Raw genomic sequence first — 26236 nt, forward strand, 5'->3', positions numbered from 1 at the left:
TTTAATGCTGTAGTCCCTGTTATTGTTCTAATGCTACAGTGCTTTCTGTCCGTGCAGGACTGAACAAACCGTGCCATGTGTAAGCACCGTGTGTCTCTGCAGTTCAGATGATGTTTTCATGTAGTTCAGGAATTCAGATAGGTTACACGGTTTGGCACGGTTCTTCTTAACTACCCACCATTTTTTTTTCTCTCCCTGTCTATAATTTAGTTTCATATTAAACAGTGATTGTTGTTGCTCAGAATTCAGAGAAAACGTTTCCTGGAGTGTTGAGCCACCAGTACGCCATGAATCACATCTCCTCCTCGAAACTCAGGGGTCATCACAGAAAAGGGGTGGGAAGACCCTAAGAGGCAGAGGTCAGGGAAGACGAGAGCAAAGCCTTGTCTTCTGGGCCTGACAGAACGGCTGCTCTCAGAGAGCCAAAGTGGGGTGGATGCCGGCACAAGGCCCGTGACAAGATCAAGCCGTCCAGGATTCTCACAAGCAGTCCAAAGGGGTTCACAAGCTACTCCACCTAATTGAGATGCTGGGCTGGGCACAAGGCTCTTTCTAAAGCTGAGTCTGTTTTCTTTAAGGGTGTGACCCATGATGAGTCAACTGCATTCCAGTGACAGGCCCTACACTCAGAAATCTACGAGCAGCACAGACTGGAGCCAATCTGTATCTGTCATCTAAAATAGGACACAAAGTTCAGGGGAGAGGCCGAGGAGAAGGCAGATCTAGGAAGAGTTAGGGAAGAGTTGGGGTGTAAGACCCAAAAAACAAGGGTGCCCTAGTGCCCCATGCCCTGGAAGGCAACACCCCAATCGCTCGAGAGAAATGGTCTTGATGCAACAGCAAGAGGATTTTTATTCCAGAGGCTCTGGGGTTCACAGTCGTAACCTGTGCAGGGATAGAGGACTGTGGAACCCCAAGCGCAGAATCGAGACAGCTTTTATAGGTTTACAACAAAGTCCACTCATCAAAAACCAATTATTTCTTAGCATCGAGCCCGCACAGTGTGAGCCAATCGATCTGTACCATTCCATAGTTTCAAGGCAAATCAGTTTAAATTATCCGAGCCCGTGCTCCGTGGACCAATTAGTTTCCTATTCTCTCGGAGGTCCATAGCTGCATGAGCTCCTGGGTAGGGGTGATGGTGTAAGCAGTTTACAGAAGCAAGAAAAGCAGCTAGTTAGCTCATTTCCTGTTACCAGGATCACATACTCAAGGCCCTTTTGCCTAGATCCTAACAAAGGGCAGGCTCTTGAATGAGACCTTTCACCTAGTTTCTAACAAAGAGCGGACTCAAGGAATTTGAGGTGTTTGGGGCTCCTTAGAAGGCTGGAGTTAGAGCTACTTTGGAACGAGATAGCATTTTAAACTTCTGACTTCTTGGGGTCATTTCAGAATTAGGCACTGGGGATTTTTAGGCTGTAATTCTCATCCTTTCAGAGGTAAATATGATCAAAATACTCTACCCAAAATTCTCAAAGAATTAACTTTTTAAAAAAATCTATATTTGTAGACCCCGACAAGCTCATCACTGCATTAGAAATGTTATATAATTTCACTGCTAAATGTAATTCTAAAAAAATACACATTTTTGGAAATAAAACACATAGATCTGATATCATATTTAAAACATAATCCTAATTACATTTTCTGAAAGGTATTAGATTGTTCCAAATGTGTTTCCAGCCTTTGTAGTAATGACCACTGAGTTACTGTTATTGTTCTTTTGGTTTGCTGAGACACAGTCTCCCTGTTTAGTTCTGAAGAGCTTGGAACTTGCCATGTAGACCAGGCTGGCCCCAAACTCACAGAGCTCTAGTTAACCTTTGCCTCCCAAAGCCTGGGATTAAAGCACACACCATCACATCCAGCTACATTTTTTACTCTTAAGTAATTAAATAGCATAAGTGCAAGTGTGCACATAAATGTGAGTGTGCACATAAATGTGAGTGTGCACATAAATGTGAGTGTGCACACAAATGTGAGTGTGCACCTACTGGTTGTCAACCTACAGTGCTATCTATTCCTTTGTTTACAATGAATATACTGGAGTGAATAAAAATCACATAACATTGTTGCCTGGTGATCTGAGAAAATGTATTCTCCAATTCATTCTCGGGTTATTCTAATGCCACCAAATGCGTTTATCAATGTAACAAACAGTACAGGTGCTGGGCAGTGGTGGCACAGGCCTTGGGAGGTAGAGGCAGGCAGACTTCAGAGTTGGAGGCCAGTCTGGTCTACAGAGTGAGTTCCAGGACAGCCAGGGCTACACAGGGAAAGAAATTTGAGCCACCAAGCCAGATGTCTCAGTGGGTAGACACTTCCTCCAAGCCTGATGACCTGAGTTCAATTCCTGGGACCCATGTGGTAGAAGGAAAGAGCCAGTTCCTACCAGTTGTTCACAGACCTCTGCATGGCGTGCACTCCTGTGCACATGTGTGCTCACACAGACACATACATAAGATTTTAAATTTTTTAAATGTTAAAATAACTGGGGGGCTGGAGAGATGGCTCGGCAGTTAAGAGCGCTGGCTGCTCTCACAGAGGACACGACCTTGGTCTTCTACGCTCACAGGGTGGCTCACGACAATCTGTAACTCCAGTTCCCGGGGATCCACTGCCCTCTCCCAGCCCTGAACGGCAGAAGACAGGCGTGTGGTGCAGACATACATGCAGGCAAAATACCCATACACATAAAATAATAATAATAATAATAATAATAATAATAATAAATAATGGCAGAAGACATGCATATCGTACACAGACATGCATGCAGGCAAAATACCCATACACATAAAATAATAATAATAATAATAATAATAATAATAATAAATAATGGCAGAAGACATGCATATGGTACACAGACATGCATGCAGGCAAAATACCCATACACATAAAATAATAATAATAATAATAATAATAATAATAAATAATGGCAGAAGACATGCATATGGTACACAGACATGCATGCAGGCAAAATACCCATACACATAAAATAATAATAATAAATATTTTTAATTTTTAAAAAGGAAAGAAGCCCACATTCTAACATCCTCCATGTAGCTCTAGGCTCAATCCTGGGGGCCACTTTCTTTTCAGTGGCCCAAATTATCCTGAGAGTGAAGAGCAGTCACCCAGCTTACCCAGTCTCCTTCCCTTTAACACTGTATTCCTGTTTTTAAATAGAGTTCTCAAGTTTAATCATTAAGTTAATTTTGAATTTTTAACTAATTTGATCTCCTGACCTGTTCACTTGTTGGGTCGCCATCCAATTAATTCTATTTTTCTCCCCTACTGGAATATCATGAAACTAGAAAAACTTGGGAGTATTATGAAAACAGAAAAACTTCCATTCAGAACATAAAACATAAGAATTACGTGTGTGAAATTTTAAATCATGGGTTTCTTGTCCAGTTGTTCCCTGCAGATCCACAGCCGTCAGCACCCTACATCAGGTTTCTTATTCTGCACGCTCCTGACATGTTTGTCCACGTGGTTCTTTGCATGAAGAATAGCTCTTTGCACTAACAATGTCTCTGGCAGCAGTCCCAGCCCCAACCCTGCTGCCTGCCAGGACACCCCTCACTTGGGTAGAACAGCCAGACACTGCTAAATATCTTTCAAGCCAAACAGTCCCCACCAGAGAAGTGCTGTCTGCTACCAAGATATAGCCAGTTCTTGTCTAGTAATCCACAGTAGTGTCCTAGCAGGCCCACCTGGGTCCCTCACATAGACACTCTACCCACAAGCCCATCTTCCAATCATAGCCAACACAATCTTCCCAACTGGAATCTTGTCAGTCCTGTTCGAGGCAAGCATCAGTGGTTTACATTATCTCTTATGACAGAATTCAAAATCCTTATTGCTGCCTTACAGAAGCTAGCTCCTGCCTCCGGCTTCATCCTATAGAGACCATTCTCTGGTCACCGCTGTCTTCTGAGCTCTCTGGTACACTCCTCTCTTTCTGGCCACTTAGCATGACCCAGTTCTGTGCCAAGAACTTTCTTTCCCCAGCTGGTAAGCCATCTGAGAGTCTGCTATCTCGGGGGACAGAAGAGGAAAAGGTCTCCCGTTTAACCCTGGCTGGCCTGGAACTTGTTATGTGGGCTAAGTTAGCCTCAGACTCCATTCCTCTTATCCCTGCCACCCCAGTGTTAGATGACAGGCACGTGCTGCTCGGCCCAATGGCCACTTCTATCTTTTCAATAAGAGCACATCAGGGGCCTTGGATCAAAGCTGTAATCTGCAGGAAAACCTGTGTGTATTCTCATGGTTGGAAAAGAGAACAACCTTTAACTGGGGCAGCCAGACCACAATCAGCTAACCACAATCGTCCACAAGCATCGAGAAGAAAGCAGCCAGTGCAGGCTTTTGTTAATTTATATAGAATAAAATTAGCTCGTGGCATGCAGCTGCTGCGTGACTTTTAACACAAAATCAACCACCAAATCAAGATACAGAACGATGCCAATCCATGGAGAAATACTCTCCCTTTGCTCTGGTGCACACTCGCTTGCAGTCCCCCGTTCATCCTTCTTCCTTTCACTATGTCTTCCCTTAATGTCAACATTCTTTTTCTTCTCCAATGAAATTATGCGTACACGGGAATGGACTCACACATATGAATAAGTATATCCACATTCATATTGTGTCATATTCTTTGCATTAAGGTTTTTTTTAATTGGAGGGGTGGGGTGGGAGTGTTTTGTTGTTTTGTTGAGATAGTCTCCTCCTGTCAGTCAGGCTGACCTAGGACTCACACCATAGCCCAGGCTGCCCTTCAACTCACACTCTGCCTCCTGGATGATAGGATTACAGGTATAATGCCACCATGCCTTGGCACCAAGCATTGTGCTTTTTTATCCCAGCACCCAGAAAGCAAGAGACAAGAAGACCACAAGTTGAAAGCCAGCCCGGGTGGCTAGGTGGTGGTGGTGCACACCGTTAATCCCAGCGCTGGGAGACAGAGGCTAGCCTGATCTACAGAGTGGGTTCCAGGAGAGCCAGAAGCCCTGTCATGAAAAACAAAAATAAATAAATAATAAATAAACACAAGCCAGCTTGAGCTAGGTAGTGAGTTTCAGGCTAGACAAAACTGCACAGAGACACCCTATCGCCAGATAGATAGATCCATTGATTGATAGATAGATAGTTGGATGGATGGATGGATAATGGATGGATGAATATTAAGATGACTTTCTTCTGCTAGTGAGAGAGATTCTAGAGCTGTGGAGAAAAGGGCTGTAAGTTGACTAGAGTCCAATTGCTGCAACCCTGCACCTTGAATTTGCTTTGGGTCTTCTCCAAAGGGTATTTCCAGCTCACCTTCAGCGCACTATCTGACAGACCAGGGATCTTGTCCGTGCCTACACAAGCCACGCTGCCAAGTGTCCCTCAGCCTGTCCTTGGGACTGCCTGCCTGCTCTGCCACGCTGCCAAACACTGCTGTCCTTCAGCAATCTTGCTAGAACTTCCTAGATTATTCTAGCACCTGCTACTTATGAGCACAGCATTATCATTGTGCAAAGATTATCCTGACAGCATTATTAAATCAGTTATAGTAGAGGCAGACATCAGTCTCACTTAGCTGAACAATCTAGTATTTGTATGTGTGTGGTATTACCTGCATATGCACGTGTGGTGGGGAGCATGTGCACCAAAATACATCCATGTGTGGAGGCCATAGGTCCGTATCGTTTGACTTCCTCTATTGTCTTGTCTTGGTGACTGGTCTATCGCTCTGAAGAGATGCCATGACCAAGGCGATTCTTATAAAGGAAAGCATTCAATTGGGGGCTTGATTACGGTTTTAGAGGGTTAGCCCGTGATCATGGCAGGGAGGGTGGCGGCACGTAGACGGGCGTAGTGCTAGAGCAGTAGCTGAGAGCTTTACATCCTCATCCACAGGCAATGGGTAGAAAGAGAGACGCTGGGTCTAGTGTGGGCTTTTGAAACCTCAAAGCCCACCCCCAGTGACACACCTCCTTCAACAAGGCTACACCCCCTAATTCTTCCAACAGTTCAACTCTAAAACAAACATGTAAATATGCAAGTCTATGGGGGAGCATTATCCCTCAAACTACCACAGCAATCAGTGGCCCCACTTTCTTTATTTTGTTTTTGTTTTTGTTTTTGTTTTTCCTTTTTTAAGACAGGGTCTCACTAGGTTGCCTTGGCTAGCCTGAAAGTCAGTATGTAGACCAGGCTGGCCTTGAACTCTTAGAGATCCGCCTGCCTCTACCTCCCTGCCATGCCCAGACGGGAATTTTATTCTTTTTAAAAGAAGCTCCTGTGTGGGTTTCCCTGTCCCCGTGGACTGTCAACCCTTAGGTCCACATGGGCAGAGGGAAGAGAGACATTGAGTGTGGGGGAGAGAGGTTCAGAAGCCCTGCGAGTAGCTATGGTGAACGACCATACCGGACTGCTTGTCAGTAGGCAGAGCAACTTAACTTGGGGTAATTTAGGCTTATAAAGTTTGGGGGGACTGAGGGCAGAGACATCCAAGATGGGCAAGGGTCACTGGCTGGGTGCTTAGGGTACCTGGCATGACTCGTTAGCATGGGGAAGCATTTCAAGAATCCCAGGTACTGGCTAAATAGGTTTTGTCAGGAGAAAAGAAACTAATCCTATAAACTAATTGAGGCTATGCGACATTCCTCAGGTAGAGGTGAGTGTAAGGGACTTAAAACTCCCCAGACAGGGTCAGAGGAAAAAACCTGTTAACAAGGAGTCCTCCATTACCCACCACACCCCAGAAGGCTGTCGGTCAGTGGGAGACTTCTTAACTAACAGAGCTTTCCCACACTCTTAAAAAAAAAAATTATTTCTTTTTATGAGTTCACTATAGCTTCCTTCAGACACACCAGAAGAGGGCACTGGATCTCATTACAGATGGCTGTGAGCCACCATGTGGTTGCTGGGAATTGAACTCGGGACCTCTGGAAGAGTAGTCGGTACTCTTAAGTGCTGAGCCATCTCTCCGGCCCTTTCCCACACTCTTGAAAGATGAGGCGATAGTCCAGTGGTCGAATGCTTGCTTGGTCTCTGTTTTTCTATTCCCCATGACCCAGTCCATCAGTCAGCCCTGTGGACTCGGCCTATAATAGAAACAGCATCCGGGCATTTCTCACCACAGCTCCGCCTCCTCTGACAGCCTTCTCAGTCCTTACTCCCAGTCTCAAACACTCAGCTCTGCCAGCCATTCCGCACTGCAGCTAGAGATTCTTGCAGAAATGCAGACATTCTACATTCAGTCTGAGGCCACTGACTGAGATCCATCGGTGTGTTAGCACAGACTCACACCACGCACGCACGCACGCACGCACAGAGATAAAGACGCCAACTGATCAGTGCGCTCAGAGAGCTTGGGGGCGGACAATGAGCCTAAAATACAGTATGTAAATTAAATATGGAGGGACATATATGCCACGTGGTAAAAGAGAGAGAGAAGGGTAAACAGAAGTGCCGCAGGGTAGGAGGGCTGGGCTGCACCTCATCAGGCAGACAGGCCTGGGGCCCTGGGGAACGGCTTCTAAGCAAGAATCTGACAGTCCCCTGAGAAACATTGTTTTGGAGTCCACATCTTTAACTGACCACTTGATGAGCTTAAAAAAAAAAAGAAAGAAAAAGAAAAAGAAAGAAAAGAAAATACAAGACTTGAAATGTGTTACATTTGTCTAACTGCTACTTGTATTTTAATTCTTAAATACTTTCCTAATAAGCCACAAGTGCCTTTTTAGAAATGATAAATTAAGTGAAGTAGTGATAAAAAAAAAAAAAAAACTACTCATGAAAGTGAGCTTCATCTTTTGCTAAAATTTAATTAAGAGTTTTTCATTTCATGGGGCTCTCTTTCATGGCATAAAAAGCAGCTAAAAAGACTCAAGTTTTTATATACATGCATCACGTGTGCAGTGTTGGGGGAACACTAGCCAACACGGGAAGCAACGGGGCTCAGATTGCTTTAAAAAAAAAACAGAAATATTTTTAAATGTGAATTCAGACTAATTTTTCAGATTGAGCCTGTTATAAAACCAAGGGTAGGTGAAGTCATCAGATTTACCAGTACGAGAAAGACTACAGAAACGCGAGTTCTCGAAAGCTTCCTAAGTCTCCAACTAATTGGATAGGGAGCGCGATGTTCCGTTACCTTCCGGTGGTCTGTTGGATGTTGCCACAACGACGACCCCGTTTTTGAACAGATTTTCAAAAAGCTGTTTCAGAATCATGGCGTCGGCGATGTCAGTGACCTGTGGACGACAACACATTTGTTTTATTTTAATTTCACTTCTGCTCTAACAAATTTGCTAATGGCTTTTTTGTTGTTGTTGTTGTTGTTGTTGTTAAGATGGAAGCGAATTCCAAGAGGAAAAAAATTCTAATTATCGTCCTGAGGAAAAGAGTAGATAATTAAAAGCACGAAAGGCCAGCGAACAGTCTTTTAAACTCACATCCTGTGCTGCCAGTCAATCATGCCACCCAGATTATCAAGTGGTTCTATGCTAACTTCTTCATCAGGCACATGTAGAAAACATGTCCAGAGCATTGAGGAAATCCAATTAACTAGAACATGACCAGCTCTCTCCTTATCCTGCCACCCCCTACCATCCCCACTTCCAACACGAGAGCGAGTGAACACACACACACACACACACACACACACACACACACACGGGTGAGGGAGTAAAATAACAACATTAAAATATACAGGCTATTTGCAATTCCTAATACCTTTCTGGCAAAGGTCCCTGGAAAGGTGACTTTTAATGATCATGGGACTTCAGAAATAAGGACAAGTAGCCAGTGAGACATAATCAGCTGCTGTTGAAAATAGAATGATATGACATAGATACTATTGTGCAATTGTTGCACAAAACAATTCAACAGATGGCCCATCACAGAAATAAGCAATTTCATTGTTCTTTTTAAGTGCCTTCTATTACTGTCCATGAATAATCCAAAGGCACTGCAGTCACTTCCAGCATGCCAGCCTCTGCTAACCTTCCAAACACAAATATTCCTGCTGAAAAAAATAGAAATAAACCCATCCCTTACCAGGATACTCAGCATAGTGCTTTAAAACAGCCTCTGGCAAAACAAGAAACACACGTGCAGATAAAACAAGGCACACACAGGGCAGGGGAACCGTGTCAGGCAACAGAACACAGCTGCTCGCCTCTTCTGATATTATTTCTTGTTCAAAGCCATAATCAAAAAGTCCACGTAAGGCCGTTACAGTTCATAAAGAAATCAGCAATCAGAGGGGGAAACTCCGCACGCAGCCTAACCTACTGCTGAAGACAGCTGACCACTGTAACTACTGAACGGCTCTGAGATACCCGCTAGAAAACAACTTGGACTTCCTTTCCCAGCGCATCTCAAAGAATCCCAGTTACATTTGCCTTCCATGTACTACTTGCTACTCCTCACCTTTTAAAATTCTCCCTCTGTTTCAGGGTACAGAAGTGCATGAGAACCTTCCTATTTGATCAAAAAAACGACAGGTTACCAACTGACCCCTGATAACACAGCTGGTCAAACCTGAGCCGTACAGGGCTAACCTGCTTCTCTCTTCAGGGCCTGGATCTTCCTGATAGTGAAGATTTTCTCACCTACCTGAACCAAAGGACACCAGGAGGAACAGCGGGACAAGCAGGGGTTCTTTTTGTCTCAAGCAATGACTTAAAAACATATTACCTAAGAGAAACTGCTGGAACTGCCTCCTATGAAAGACTCCTGGGACTTCAAGTGCTTGCTGAAGAATAAAGAGACTCAGGGAGCTTAGATCATGGACAGATTTTGCTTTCACAAAAACATTCATAGAGAAGGTCCTTTTCAAATGCTTAAACACCAGTGGCATTTCTGATGAGGGGACAGAATGAGCTTGCAAAATTCAGCAGTAACTGAACTTTTAAATTCAGTTTTGAAGCCAGGTCTAGCTTTCTCCATACATTTACTTTACAGTGAAAAGCAATGAAATGTGACTCAATATTGGAAAACAAAGGCAGTCCTTTGATGAAGCCCAAGTCCAGGGTGCTTTTTTGGAACAACAAAAAAAGGAAAAACAGCTTTTGTGCCCCGAGGTTCAGGGCAGAATATTCAGCTGGTAACTCGGTACAGAAGCTTAAGCCAGAAATGGATGGAAGAGACAGTCAGGGTTTGTGGTTGAGTTCCACTTAGCTGTTTTTACATTATGGAATGTTTTTTCTGCTAGCTGAGAAAATTAACTTAGAGGAACTATGACTAATTAATAAAGCAGGAGTCACCCAGTGCAGCTGGATGCCAGTGTAGACGCTTTGATCTGGGCCCTGCACTTGTCCTGCCTTGCTGGGGAACAGTAATTTTACAGTGTAAGTGAACAGAAGACAATTGGCCCCACATTCTTGGAGAGCTAGGGTGTTCTGCACCCAGCATTTCATTACCATCCGGAACAAAAGACAAGGCTACAGATTACCAATAAGGGCAGTCTGCGAGCGGGAGAGTGGAGACGTTTCATTAGCATTAAAGAGAAGAGATCTTTATGACCTAGACTTGCCTTCCATCCTGACTCACTTAAAAAAAAAGTAATTCATTTCCATGTATAAGTGCCTACGTCTCAGTCACCCACTGATTGGTACCACGCCACGGAGTGACTGACAAACATAAGCGTGCATTATCAGTAATTAGTATTAGCACAAAAACAAGCACCTACTTTTTATTAGCAGTTTTTAATAGCGCCCCTGTTTTGTAAAAAAAAAAAAAAAAAAAAAACGCTAACAGTATCTGTTGAAGGATATTGATAGCTTACGGAGAAGTTACACAGAGGTCTGCTCATCAAAATGTTTTTTAAAAACACTTTATTAGGAAGACATGTTTTCCCTCAGGATTCTGAAGCTCTCGGCATCATGAGCAGTTTAGCATATTCAAATAATAAGTGGTTTAGCAGGTAACATCGTCAAAGAAAACACAACAAATATTTGAAAGAAAACCTAAAAAACGAGGTGTTCTTTTATTTCGGCATGTAAAACACACTTAAGGAAAAAAGCCTATGAAGACAAATCCCTCGGCCAAGCTAAGACCTGTGTGTGTGTGGGGTGTCACACTTGACAAGGATGACGAAGAGAGAATTTGCTCTGCAAAATGTGAGGTAAATGCTGCTGAAATAGCACCTTAAACCTCCTTAAATTCAGGAGCTCAGGTGGAAGCATCCTGGCTTCTAAGCAGCAATAATTCCCAGTTATCTCCCTATAAAGTAGGCGTTATATTCATCCCCTCCGCCCCAAGGGTCAATCACATAGATCGAAACCAGCAACACTAATGAATGACATGGTTCAGTCTTAAGAGGGAATTGGCAGCTGCAGACACACTGTCACAAAGAATAAAGCACCTTAAATTTCCCCTTTCATAAATTCAGCAAGTACCATACTAGGTTGAAGGGTGACCATTAGGCTCTGTATTAAACCATCGACCCAAACCCCACCTTACTAGATATCTAAGCACATAATACAAGACTTTGAATACTAAGGAAATTACATAACTTAGCTGTTCGGAGTCAGAGCAAGGATGCTGGATTTAAGCTGCATTACTTCTGGGGCCACCTCTCTGGCTATTTCCTCATCAATATAATGAAAGCAGCAACAACACTTTGTTGCAAAACTTTAGAAAGACATATGTTAAACTCTCAAGAAACATTAGCTAGGGTTATTATCTATATATGTGGTATATATACTCCATAGTAGTAATGCATTGTTATATAGAATCTTATAGAATCTTGATTGTAAATGGAAGAACAGATACCACGTATAGTAATAGGCATTAGGGTTGGCAGTTAAGAGTGATTCCTGTTCTTCCAGAGGACCCTAGCTCAGTTTCCAGAACCTAGGCAAGGAAGCTCAGAGCTACCTATAACTCCAGCTCCGGGGGATCCATGATTCTTTCTCACAGACAACCAACTTATGTGCACACATGTATACAATTAAAACTAAAATAAAGCTTTTGTTTAAAAGAAGGACGAAGAGGAGGACGACGAAGAGGAAGACAAAGAGGAGGAGGAAGAGGAGGAAGAGAAGGAGAAGGAGACGGAGACGAAGAAGAAGAAGAAGAAGAAGAAGAAGAAGAAGAAGAAGAAGAAGAAGAAGAAGAAGAAGAAGAAGAAGAAGATCATCATCATCATCAAGGCCAGACAAGAGTGAGTTTGAAGCCAGCCTGGTCTACAAAGCAAGTTCCAGAACAGTCAGAGCTACATTGAGAGGCCTGTCACAAAGCAAAACAAAACAAAAACAAACAACAAAACCATATAGGCACATAGAGAACACCCAGTAAACAGTACCCAGCATTATAGGACACATATAAGGAGTTGAGATGCAGCTTGTAGATGAGTTGCCTTGCATGAAGGAGGCCCTAGCGACACTCTATAGTGCCCCCCACAAAACAAAAAAAACCAAAAAACAACAAAAAGATAAAGAATACATAAGGCAGATAAAATATAACATCCCAATAAATAAATATGCAACACCTCAAACATTTCATAAAAGACTAATTTAACTAGTGAGTAAACAATTGAAAAAATTATAAATTTTAATTTGTGGTAGGGGGAAAGTCAAGCCAGCCTAGCATTCAACTGCGACACGGTTAGTTTTTGATGCCAGGTTTATGGTGAGAAATCAGAGCAGAAAACACAGAGGCAGATGTAAAAGATAAAAATTAGGTTCAACTAGGCAAAGAAAACAATGTGAGCACCTGTAAATCTGTGGACAAGGGTCTGGAGAGATGGCTCAATTACAAGCATTCGTTGCTCTTGAAGAAGACCCAGGTTTGGTTCCTACCGTCCGTGTAGCAGCTTACAACCATCCATAACTGCAGTTCGGGGAATCTGGTGCCCTCTGCAAGCACCAGGCACACATGCAGTGGACTTAAATGCATGCAGGCAAATACTCATTCACTTAAAATAAAAATAAATCTTTAAAGAAGCGGGGGAGGCTGGAGGGATGGTTCAATGGTTGAGCACTAGCTGCTCTCCCGGAGGACCTGGGTGTGATTCCCAACACCCACATGACAGCTCACGATAACCGTTACCACCAGTTTCAGGGGATCTGACATCCTTTTCTACCTCTGAGGGCACCAAGTCTGTATACACAGACACACATTCAGGCAAACATCTATGCAAATAAAATACAATAAATAACATCTGAAATAAATAAAGAGCCAGCTGTGGTATGCACTCCCTTAATCCCAGTACTCGGGAGGCCAGAATAGATATGGAGTTCTGTGAGTCTGGGGCCAGCCTGATCTATGTAGAGTCCCAAGCCATTTGGGGCTATAGAGTGAGACCCTGTTTCAAAACAGATAAATAAATAAAGTTGTGGATATGGTGTGGATAAAACTATGTAACTATTTAAAAGAGAACACTGTTAAAGAGAATCCTCAAATCCTGACTGGGACCATGGGAAAGATGCCTTGATGCAAGACCTCAACCATCAAAGGTTCCAAATGAAAAGTGAAAATATATTTGGAAATACAGTCCCTAAATAGTAGTGCCCGAACAGATAGGGACAATGAGGTACCTTGGTCTAACAATGTCCCCTAGACTAGTATTTCCCTAGTTAGATCAAACTCATAAGAAACATAAGCCCAAGGTTCCCGGCAAGCTTGTAGATTAGCTACTTATAGACAAGCACAGTTTATTTAGTTGTGGGACAGAAAAGGCCCGGGCCTGTGATATGGAGCCAGGCAACTGGGATAACTATCAAAGCAAGTCTGAATGAGACAGGAGATGACACAACCTCCGTGATTAGTGCAGGAAGGCAAGCATCTTTAAAACCCTCTCTCACTTGGTGTGGTGGTTTGAACAGGATTGTCCCACAGGCTCACATGGATTGAATGCTTGGTCCCAGTTGGTAGAACTGCGTGGGAAGGATTAGGAGGTGTGGCCTTGTTGGAGGAGGTGTGTCATCAGGGGTGGGGTTTAAGGTTTTAAAACCCAGGGCCATTTCCCATTAACTGTCCCTCTCTACCCCATGGTGGTAAGCTCCTAGCTACTGCTCCAACATTATGCCTGCCTGTCCGCCTGCCTCCATGCTCCCACCATCATGATGATGGGCTAACCCTGTCAAACCCTGCCAAGCCCCATAAATTCTTTCTCCTATAAGCTGGTCATGGTATCTCTTCACAGCAATTACAAGTAACTAAGACACTCACTTTGCACCAAGGCACAGGTAACCCGTGTTGTTACCTGTGTCTCTCTGAGAAGACTCGGCTTGTTTTAAATGCCGAGGCAGACATTTTTCTTGATTTCTTCTTCCCATCAGTCAACTTTCTCAAATATAAACTTAACGGAGAGTACTCAGACAGCCAAGCTCCTATTAGGACTTGACTATTTGTAGAACGTTGTAATTTTGAGGAACCTTAGGACATATGTCTTCATGGGAGCCTTCCTTAATCAGAGACAACAAAAATCTGTAACTGTGTTGATATAAAAACAGATATAGGGCTGGAGAGACGGCTCAGTGGCTATGAGCACTGGCTGCTCTTCCACAGTACCCAGTTTGGTTCCCGCATCTACATAGCAGTTCACAATAGTCTGTAACTCCAGTTCCAGGAAATATTGCTGCTTTCTTCTGGCCTCTGTGGGCAATGCACACACATACCAGCAGGCAAACTACTCATACAACTAAAAGAAAAATTCATATATATATATATATATATACACATTACATACATACATACATACTACAAGATTTAGGGGGCTGAGGAGATGGCTCAGTGGTTAGGGATGCTTAATAGTCTTACAGAGGGCCTAAGTTCATCTCTCATCTCCTAAAGGCCCCCACAACTGCCTATAACTCTAGTTTCCAAGGATCTGGTGCCCTCCTATCTTGGTGGCCTTCTATACACACACGGTACATATAAACTCACACAGACAAACACACACACATAAAAACAAAATGAAATAAATATAATATGAATATAAATATATACAGCCTTTTTTCATTACTACATATTTATTTCAGTCTTTGAATTTTAAAAGGAACCGAGTTAAAACATCTTCAAGTTCCCCAGGGTGTCGTGGGCCCCAGACACTGTGCCCACTGGGCCAACGGTTCATCAGGGCTGCGAGCTACGGAGCCTTTTCGGGGTCACGTGCCTCGCACCTCCAAAGTGCAGGGCCCCTTAGCTTCCTTGGTGTTGCCTTTCCAAACTTCTCATGCCAGAGGAACATGACAGCATCCTCTCTGGATGTCTTTAACTAAATAGGTTTAAAGTTAAAGCTCTTTGTTGAAGTATGTCTCTTTCTGTATGTATTTATTTATCATGTGTGTACATGTGCAGGTCAAGGTATACATGTAGATGTCAGAGGACAACCGCATGGGTGCTGGGAGCCAAGCTCACGCCACAGGGCTTGATGGTAAGAACAACTCTGTTTTTTTAATGTTATGGATTATTATTAATGTAAACTCGAATCACTAGGTTTGAGCACAGGGGTCTTTACCTGCAGAGCCAGCTCACAGACCAAAGGTACCTGGGAAACTCTAATACCTCTGGAAACTCATCTCATAATAGAAAAGAAAATTGGCAATTAGATTACTGAGCTAAACACAGACATAAAAACAATTTAAAGCATGAGTCATTTTTCAAAGATTGCATATCAACATATCCTTGATTTAAAAAAAAAATGTAAAAAACGAAAATAAAAGGGTCTGGGGAAATGGCCTAGCAGTTAGGAGCAACTGTTTTTCTTGCACAAAAGAACAGTTTAGCTTAGTTTATCTTAGTTCAGTTCAGTTTAGTTCCCAGCACCCAGAAGGAGGCTCAAAACCATCTATCACTCAAATCTTAGAGGATCCAATGCCCTCTTCTGATCTCCATGGGCACAACACATACATGATGTATTTACACACATGGAGTTAAAAGACTCAGACACATAAAATAAACAGATCTTTAAGGTGAAATAAAAACTTAACTACACAGACTAACATATTTAGAACTATGTTAGTTAAGAGGATAATAATGGAAAATGAGAAGACACAGGCCTTTCTGACTACAGTGACTAGAGTGAGATACTCCCATAAGTCTCAGGCATCTGAATACTAACTTGGTCCCTAGTTGGTGACTGTTGGGGAGGGTTAGAATATATGGTCTTGCTGGGGAGAGTGTGTCATTAGGGGTGGGGGGTTATGGTCTAGTGGGGGGGGGGAGTATGTCACTGAGTGGGCGTGGGGTTTGAGGTTTTAAAAGACTTGTGCCATTTTGAGTTAGCTCTCTGCTTCCTGTTTGGGGTTCAAATGTGAGGTCACAGCAGCCACACTAGCTGCTTGCCTGCCACCTGCCACCTCCAATATGCCATCACAGGCCATTCCTATAGGATGGCAATCCAAATAAACCCTTTCTTCTATAAGTCACCTTAGCCATGGTGTTTTAGCACAGCTACAGAAGCCCTAACTATGCACTAACCATCACGGGCTGACACTCTTAGAAGCAGCGTAACTGTTCAATGCAGTGCTATCTTCAGAACAGCTAAATGAGATCCTCTCCTCCTGCATGCATGAGCATGCTTAATTTAGCTCTTTAGAGGTGCAAGGAGTACTTGCTCTTCTGGGAAGCCTTGTCTCAGGAGACCTTTGTCACTCTAGACCATAAGGGTGAATTGCCAAGTGAAAAGACTGAAGAGAAAGAGAAGAAAAATCCTTCCTCCCCAAGTGGTTTGGGGTTCATGGCTGCAGAGGCTAGGGTAGGCATGGCTGCAGAGGCTAGGGTGGGCATGGCTGCAGAGGCTAGGGTAGGCATGGGTACAGAGGCTAGGGTGGGCATGGCTGCAGAGGCTAGGGTAGGCATGGCTGCAGAGGCTAGGGTAGGCATGGCTGCAGAGGCTAGGGTTCACAAGCACCAGGCATAGCATCAGGAAGGCAGGGTGCTAGAGCAGTAGCTGAGAAGTCACATCTTGATCTGCTGGAAGGCACAGAGAGCTAACTGGGAATGGCTTTTGAAAGCTCCAAGGTCATTCCCTAGTGACATACTTCCTCTGATGAGACCACACCTCCTAATCCTTCTCAAACAGTTCCACCACCATATTCAAGCACACAAGTCTAGGGGAATGGTTCTCATTCGAACCACCACACTTTAGCACATATTGCACCCCAAGCCTAAAATGAGATGTGTCAATCGCTTGCTTTTAAAACTCAAGCACTACTTTACAATTGTATTACGTTTGGTACAGAAGAAAGGAGACACGTCATTTACTGTAACTCGCAAGTCGGCACACCTCTTAAGATAAGTTAGTATTCGGGCTTTCCACACCACATGGACTCTCTGTTCTATTTTTTCTTCTTCTCTTCCTCCACTACTTCCTCCTCTTCCTCCTCTACTTCCTCCTTCTCTTCCTCCTCCTTTTCCTCTTCCTCTTTCTTCTTTCAGGTACCACATAAAATATAAACCCAGGGCTGGAGAGATGGCTAAGCAGCTAAGGTTCTTGCTGCTCTTACAGAGGACTCAGGTGCAGTTCCCAGTACCAAGGCCACTTGTAACTCCAGCTCCAGGGATCTGACGCCCTTTTCTGGCCCCCAGGACCACCCACAAGGGTGTACATGGGGGTTGGGGTGCACACACACACACACACACACACACACACATACACAAACACACACAAACAGATGAATGAATAAATAAGAAAATAGGTCTTCAAGCACAATAAAGCCTTTCTTTCTTCAGTGGCCACACAGAAGCAGGGCCCAATTTATCCTGAGTAGGCCATGGCTTATGAAACTCTAAACATGATAGTAAAAATGAAGTATAAACAGGGAATATGTGAAATCGATTCATAAATTGTAAATTTATATTCAAATATGTATTTCAAATATGTATATTCAAATATGTATTACATTCAAAAATGTAAATATTCCTAAGTCATGAAATATGCCACTGTGGGCTGGGGAGACAGCTCAGCCGTTCAGAGCACTCACCGCTTTTGCAGAGGCCTGAGTTCGGTTCCCTGAACCCAAGCCAGACAGCTCACAGTCACCTGTAAACTCAGGTCCCGGGGACCCAATGTCTCGGGCCTTGGTGAACACTCATACTGATAGACACATCCCCACCTGTGCGTGTGCACACACATGCACTAGCACATGTACACATACAATTTAAAATATAAAAATAAATCTAAAAAAAAAAAAGAAAAAATCCCCACTTTACCTGAAATTCATCAAAACATAAGAGAGAAGCTTCTTGGCTGATTTCCTCGGCTATGGGAGCTATCGGGTCGTATGACTTGGCCATGAATCCCGCCTTCCGTTTTGGCAAACTCTGTTTAAGGCGATGTATCCCTTCGATGTTGGAAATAAAACAGGCAAAATGTTGTATTAATAGAAAAATTTAAGGAACCAGAACATATTTTTAATCCCTAAATGAAGGCTAACTTGGACATAAAAATTAAGTTTAAATTCCACAGGCGTTGGAGTTTAATCACTCCAATTTGATGGTTGGAAGGAGTTGCATTATATCTACTTCAAAACAAAAGATCTCAAACATTTTAGTCTTAAGACTATATTCAAAGTCATTGGTTTCATTGTGGAATCAGCGTATGGGTAGCAGTGACAGGCATCTGCGGACTGGATGGTCCTGAGGTTGAAGGGCAGAGCCCTGGGGCCTGGAAAGCGCACATCTCGTCCAGCATATCTGATCAGAATGTTCTCTTGTCTCCAACCCAAAGCTCAAGCCATCCCTGCTTTGTCACTGTATTTACACCAAACTCTAAAAGCATGGGGGCGGGGCAGGGGTGGGGTCATGGGGGGGGGCAACGTTCTTATTCTAGGGGGCTACAGCTGACAGGCAAATGGCACAGACAATGAAACCATCTGCAAACACACACTTGGATCCCACCAATGGAAGGTGATGCAGAAGGATCAGAAATTATATCTAGTCGTCTCACAAAGTAAATAAGCAGTCTGGCATGGTGGTGCACACCTTTTATCCCAGAACTCTGAGCCAGAAGCAGGTGGATCTCTGAGATCAAGGCCAGCCTGTTCTACAGATCAAGTTTCAGGACAGCCAGGACGACACAGAGAAACCTTGTCTCAAATAAACGAAATTAAATTAAATTAAAAAAACCCAAGAAAGACAGAGAGACAGACCTGTAAACGAAGCTATAATTCTACATGCAAAAGCAAACTGAGTGCAGTCGGGCGGTGGTGGCGCATGTCTGTAATCCCAGAACTTGGGAGACAGAGGTAGGAGGATTTCTGAGTTCGAGGCCAGCCTGGTCTACAGAGGGAGTTCCAGGACAGCCAGGGCTACAGAGAGAAACCCTGTCTGGGGGGAAAACAAAACAAAACAAAACAACAAAACAAAACAAAACAAAAACCAAAGCAGACTGCGTGCCTCCAGGGCAGGGCAGACAGTAAGTAGCCACAAGGAACTTCCTGAACCCTAGGTGACTTTTCCCCCTTCGCCAAGCCTAACTTCTCGCTCTAATTATAGAGCTCTGAATTGGTCTTAAGAACTTTCCCTAGAGTCCCTCTCTTTTTCCTTATACCACAAAACAAAAGATATCAAAAAAAAAAAAACCCTCACTTCAAGCAAAAGCCTCTTTTTTTTTTTTTAATAGCTTGTTTGTTGATTCACTGGAAAGGCGAATGCTGCTGTTGCACTGAGAATCGCCGCTCGCTCGGGGCCCTGGACTTACTTCTGTGCACGTCTAGCATGAAGCCGTGAAAATGAACCCGCTTTTTCCTCTTCGTTTCCACATACGCATAAAATATGTCCATCACCATTGTTTTTCCTGTACCTTAAAAATAAAAATAAAAAAAATTTAGGAATACCATTGAACAGCATGTGCTGATTACGCTAATGACTGTTCATTAGCTCTGGGATAATGAGACCGCTCTTCCGCCGGGAAGCCAGAGGCTGTAGCTCTGATCCAGGCTTGTGTTCCCTGCTTACACACGGGCTCTCAAACTCTGATTGTCTCTTTTTTGTCACATTCCTGTCGGTAGTCAACATTAAGAGGTATGCCCATAACCTGGCATGATTCAAGGGCTGTTTATCTGGCTTCTCTTCTGAAAGACACTAGAATAAATTAATCTATCGCTGTTACTACAGAGTGGGAAGGGTGGGAAATTCAGAAATTAAAAGTAAGAATAGCAAGCAAGGTAGCTGGCAAGATAGCTCAGCAGGTGAGCTAATGCAACCCTAATGCTCTGCATTTGATCACTCTCTCTCTCTCACACCCACACACACACATACACACACACACTCACACACACACTCTCACTCACACTCACATATACCCACACACACACACACTCACATATACTCACACACATACATGTACTCTCACACAGACTCACATATATAAACACACACATACTCACTGACACTCACATATACTCACACACACACTCACACACACACACTCACACACATATACATACACTCACACACAGACTCACATATATAAACACACACATATACTCACACACACTCACACACATACACGTTCACACACTCACACACATACACTCACACACATATATATAAACACACACATACACATACACTCACACACACTCACACACATACACACTCACACACACTCACACATACACACTCACACATATACATATATAAACAAACACAAACATATACTCACACACACTCACATACACATACACTCACACACACTCACACATATAAACACACATATACATACACACTCATACATATATACTCACACACTCACACATACACACATTCACACACATATACACACACATACACACTCACACACACATATACACACACATACACACTCACACACACATACACTCAGACATACTCACACATACAGACACACATACATATATAAATACACACATACACTCACACACACATACACTCACAGACATACACATACAGACACACATACACTCACACACATACATATATAAATACACACATACACATACACTCACACACACTCACATACACATACACTCACAGACATACACATACAGACACACATACACTCACACACATACATATATAAATACACACATACACATACACTCACACACACTCACATACACATACACTCACACACTCACACAAATACACACACGCTCACACACACATACTTACACACACACATACTCACATATAATCTCATACACACATACACTCACACACACACATACACACACACACCACTCCTGTATACACATGTATCAGGCATGTTTAAAAATAATAGATACAAATAAGTTTTTTTAAGGAAGTGAAAAGTTAAACAATAAATTCAGAGGAAATGATCAAATATAATACTTGATTCTATTTAACTCTAAGAACATGTTTTTCAAAACTGATCCCCACTGCAGGAACTCTGATTATCCGTCTTTAGAATTAAATTATCCAGTTTTTCAAACTTGAAAAAGTGCGCCAGCAGTTGAATGCCAGTCACCTGACATGGGCGAGCGCAAAACTGTTTCTTTCTTGTCTGTAGAAAACCTAGTAATGGTGGACAGAGACAGCCAAACCAGCATGCAGGGATCCTGTCTCCATCCTCCTTATCTTCCTCCCCTTCTTCCCTTCCTCCTCTTCCTCTCCGTTCTCCTCCCTCCTCCTTTTCCCCATCTCCCTCTCTCTCTCTGTCTCTCTCTGTCTCTCTGTCTCTCTCTCTCTCTCCTTCTCCCGCTCCTCGCCACCCCCTACATATACACATCAGGAGATCCATTCATTCAAAGGCAGCTCAGCACGCGGGAAAGCACAGATGCATCTTGGGGCTTTCTTCCACTGCAGACAACATCAGGCCCATGCCATTCCAACGCCAGGGTTTTTTGTATGTGAAAATGAAACTCCCAGCCAGACTTTTCATTAAAAGGCTCACTTAAATCGAAATGTGACTCTTGGCAAAAGCTTCAGTACAGTACTTCTGGCTAGAATGAGCAACAGCGGACTCTCAATCACTACATTTACCGAAAAGGGTGAAGCAGTAAACTTTCAAAATCAACTCAGAAAAGCTCTTGAATAATCTAACCAAAACTGTGAGGAGCACACACTTGAACTTGATATGGCTGCAAACTCTTCCAAATGGGCGTAAAACAGAGCAAGGTCATCATGTGAGGTAGAAGCCAGCCCAAGTCGCTGAGAGAAATGAGCAAAAGTAAAAACCGAAGACCCCCTTCATGATCCCTAAACACATGAGTCAGCAGTAAAAGCTGAGTGCTTCCGTGGTGGCCCAGAGGTTAGGAGCACTGGCTGCTCTCCCAGAGGATCCTGGTTCGATTCTCAGCACCCATGTCAGCTCACAATCATCTATAACTCCAGTTTCAGTGGAGCTAACACCATCTTCTGTCTACTTGAGGATTATATGCATGTGATACACAGATATGCATGCAGGCAGAACACTCAAACATGTTGAGTTCATTAATTCTCAAAAATTAAAAAAAAATAAAAGAAAAACTGAGAAGCCCTGCCCCACAAGCACTCCTCTTAAGAAAGCTGCAGTTATTGTATGAATTAGACAAATTATATGTGCAGACAAACTGGACAAGGACTCGGGGATAACGAACAACCTCCGACTAAGAGAATCGATTCATGGAAAAGGCTGTAAACCCTGGGCACTGCAGCCCACCTGGGATCCCAGCCCACAGTAGGCTGAGGAGCAGGAAGTGCCGCGGTCTATCTCAGAGGGGTTCCTTCCTTCTCCTTCCCCTTCCCCTTCCCCTTCCCCTCCCCCTCCCCCTCCCCCTCCCCCTCCCCCTCCCCCTTCCCACAGCCTCCTCACTTCCTGTCTTTCGCCCTGCTTCAAGATGAATGAGACCTGAAAGGCCGCAGCAGTGCTTAGCGGTAATTTCATGAAACGCTTCTGTTAGCTTGTAACACTTTAAAATCAACAGCAATTTATCCTATTCCACAAAGTCAGAAAAGACAGCAAGTGGAAAGGAAATGTAACAAAAATTAAAAAATTAGGAAATCAATAAACCAGAAGCTAAATCACTAAAAACATTAATATATATATATATATATAAACACATATACATACATACCTATATATTCACATATATATTATATTAATATGTATATATTATATGTTATATAATTAACTATATAATTATATGATTGATATAATTATATATAATTAATAAGTAATAAACATTAATAAAGCATATGTGTATATATACATTTAATATATATGAATATATGAGAGGAAACGCAAAGCTAGAAGCAGCAGCACACAGCATGTGACTCATATGAGTTTCCCTAAGGGAACTTGGAGACATTTTTCTGGTAGATATTCAAGTGTTTGGTTTCAATGTCATCTCCAGCCAGGCTCCAGCCAGTTATGTGAGGGGCCTTTGGGCTGGGGGGAGGGGGAGGGAAGGGGAGGGGACACAGAGGCACTCAACCACACGTCACTGTGGCACATACCTATAATCTGAGGACCCCAAGGCCAGTCTCAGCTACACACTGAGTTTGAGGCTAACTGAGATTAAATAAGACCTCATCTCAAAAACCAAAGCCACAGCGAAATAAAGACCAAACTCCTATGTCTGTTGATGGGGACAACAATGGCACAGCCAACTGTATGGCAGGCTCCCAAATTAAACACAATACAACCGTTACCCAGCATCTCCACTTTGGGGTATACAGGATAGCTGGAAGGGGAAGCCAAACAAAGGTCTATGCATTAATGTTCACAACAGCATTATTCACAATAACGGAAGATGGAATGGCTCAAAACATCCTCCGATAAACAGATAAGGTGAGGGAATATTATTCAGCCTTGAAGAAGAAGAAAATTCACATGTGATTAGACTTTTCTTATTTTGCCCCTGAAAAATATTTTTAGTTTATTCATGATACATTCTTCAAATTACTTCACTTCAAACTAATAGCTTATAAAGTTTACTTTAAACTACGCTGATGGCTTACAAATGGGAAAGAACATGAAAAACAAAGACTCTAGTGGGGAAATTCTGGGGTGGGGGACAAGATGGATAAATATTGCAGATATTTTAATAAACTATTTAAATATTTAAATAAAATAAGCCAGATGTGAAAGTGATTCCCTCTCCATGAGGAGCCTGGAGTAGTCAGACTCACAGCACAAGGAGGACAGTGGTCTCCAGGGACCCGAAGAGAGGAGAAATAGGGGAAGAGGAAACTAGGAATAAACTTTCAAGTGAGCAATGGCTCATCTATCTGTCTATGCACTACGTTCCCAAAGCGACACACTGCTGGGCACTGGCCGGCTCAACAGAACGCCCGTGGTGAGGGCGAGGCCAGGGGACCTGGGGAGAAATGGAAGGAGTCTGACACTCATGTCTATCAAGCTCACAATGTTGCTTTCTTCTCTAAGATTCATAAATTGAACCTGGTGTTTTCTCGAGGGAGGAGTATTGCCAGGGGATCAACTGACAGTCTAAAGCTCTGAGTGCTTAGAAAGGCAAACCCTAGAGTAAGAAGTCAGAAACAACTCCTGGAGAATATCCCTCCTGCTTCCTTCTCCTCCCCGCAGACAAGGCTGTAAGTGTGTCTTCCACACCCCTCCAGCCCCGGCCTCACCAGCTCTGGAACTCAGCGTGAGGGCAGAAAGCACTTGGGTAAGGACTATAGGACGTGGCTTCCCAGGCTGCTCCCGGTAAGACGCTTCAAACTCTCTTCTCATACTCCAGACAGGTCATTGACTCTGCCGGGACCACTGCAGTGAGAACTGAAGTTCCCGAACAAAAAAATTAAGAAGAGAAGGGAGTATGGAGGGAGGGAGGAAGGAGGGGAGGGAGGGAGGGAGGGAAAGCTACATCTGTGATACAGATTCCACAAGGCTAAATGACTAAACCTCAAGATTAGGGAGTGTTAAAATGTTACAAACCAGAGCTAAGTTATCTCCGCTATTTTTAGTCCATTTGAAAGCTATCCAGAGTCCACACCTATCTCTAACCTAACCTCCTTGTAACCCTGCCTGGATGCTGCCATGCTCCCGCCTTGATGACAGCAGATTGAATCTCTGAACCTGTAAGCCAGCCCCAACTAAATGTTGTCCTTTATAAGACTTGCCTCAGCAGGGTGGTGGTGGCGGTGCATGCCTTTAATCCTAGCACTTGGGAGGTAGAGGCAGATGGATTTCTGAGTTCAGGGCCAGCCTGGTCTACAGAGAGTTCCAGGACAGCCAGGGCTACACAGAGAAACCTTGTCTCAAAAAAAAAAAAAAAAAAAAAAAAGACTTGCATCGGTTATGGTGTCTCTTTAGAGCAGTGAAACCCTAACTGAGACAGTAACCTTGCTCCTTAATTTAAAATTATTGGTTGAATAAAGATGCCTATAGCTGGGCTGAAGAGAGGTAGGTAGTATTTTGATCCCTGGGCTTGGGGTCTGAGGAGGAGGGTGGCAGGGGGGTGTTAAAAGAAGAAGGTGGGGAGCGGAGAAGACACTATGGAGTGGGTAAGTCATGAAAACATAGCCGTGAGGGCTCAATTGGATTTAAGAGCAGTCCAGATAAAACATGGAAGTCATAACTCAGGGTCATTGATAGGGAAGTAGACGCTAATAGCTTAGAGGGTAGATATCTGCCCAGCCCTAGTGCTTTAAAGGTATATCATAAATATAACGGTTTTGTGTCTTTTATCTGGGAACTGAATGATCAAAGCTGGTGTAGAACCCCCTGACTGAGAATAAAACACACTACAACAAGTTTTCTTGAAGGCTGAGCTGCAATGTTAACATGGAAACCAATCCTGTGGAGGTTCCGTGGATGTGGGGGGTCCACCAAGTCACTCTTTTCTGCCCGTCTGTGAATAAAGAGCACACGGCAGGCGTGTACCACAGAACACATGTACCACAGAACACATGTACCACAGAACACATGTACCACAGAACACAAGACAGTGGTGGACCGAACATAGCCAGTAGGGTGAGGAAGCAGATACCCTCCTTCCCCGTGGACCTCCTTAGATTTGACATCTGATTCTCAAGTCTGAAATGGGAGGGTGAAGAACAAGAGTTAATTGGGAGTTCTGAGACTGGTTTCCTAGCCAGAAAGCTTCCCCAAAATGAAGACGTGACACCTTTTATTACTATCCCTTTTCTGAGTATCCTGAATGGGCTCTGGCCAACAACTTATCTCACTTCCTAGTTCAAGGTTGGTTTCTCTTCCCCTCTGTATATAAAGGTATTTTAACCAACAAGTATAGGCTCCAGCCTGCATCAAACATCCCCAATTATATTTATATTCTTTCTGACTCTGTCTTTCTGTCTGTCTGTCTGTCTCTCTCTG

At 43.4% G+C, this 26236-nt stretch overlaps 1 protein-coding gene across 3 annotated transcripts in view; it reads right to left on the bottom strand.

Moving 5' to 3' along the window:
• Afg1l (AFG1 like ATPase) overlaps positions 1 to 26236 on the bottom strand; it is a 157473-nt gene that overhangs the window by 92365 nt on the left and 38872 nt on the right. For all 3 annotated transcript variants that reach the window (XM_052163885.1, XM_052163887.1, XM_052163886.1), the window contains 3 exons: positions 19652 to 19753; positions 18163 to 18293; positions 8150 to 8249 (listed from right to left, as the gene is read on the bottom strand). In XM_052163885.1, coding sequence (XP_052019845.1) covers positions 8150 to 8249; positions 18163 to 18293; positions 19652 to 19753 — 333 coding nt within the window. The remainder of the gene's footprint in view (positions 1 to 8149; positions 8250 to 18162; positions 18294 to 19651; positions 19754 to 26236) is intronic.

This window comes from Apodemus sylvaticus, chromosome 19 (assembly GCF_947179515.1).
Source record: "Apodemus sylvaticus chromosome 19, mApoSyl1.1, whole genome shotgun sequence".
NCBI lineage: Eukaryota > Metazoa > Chordata > Mammalia > Rodentia > Muridae > Apodemus > Apodemus sylvaticus.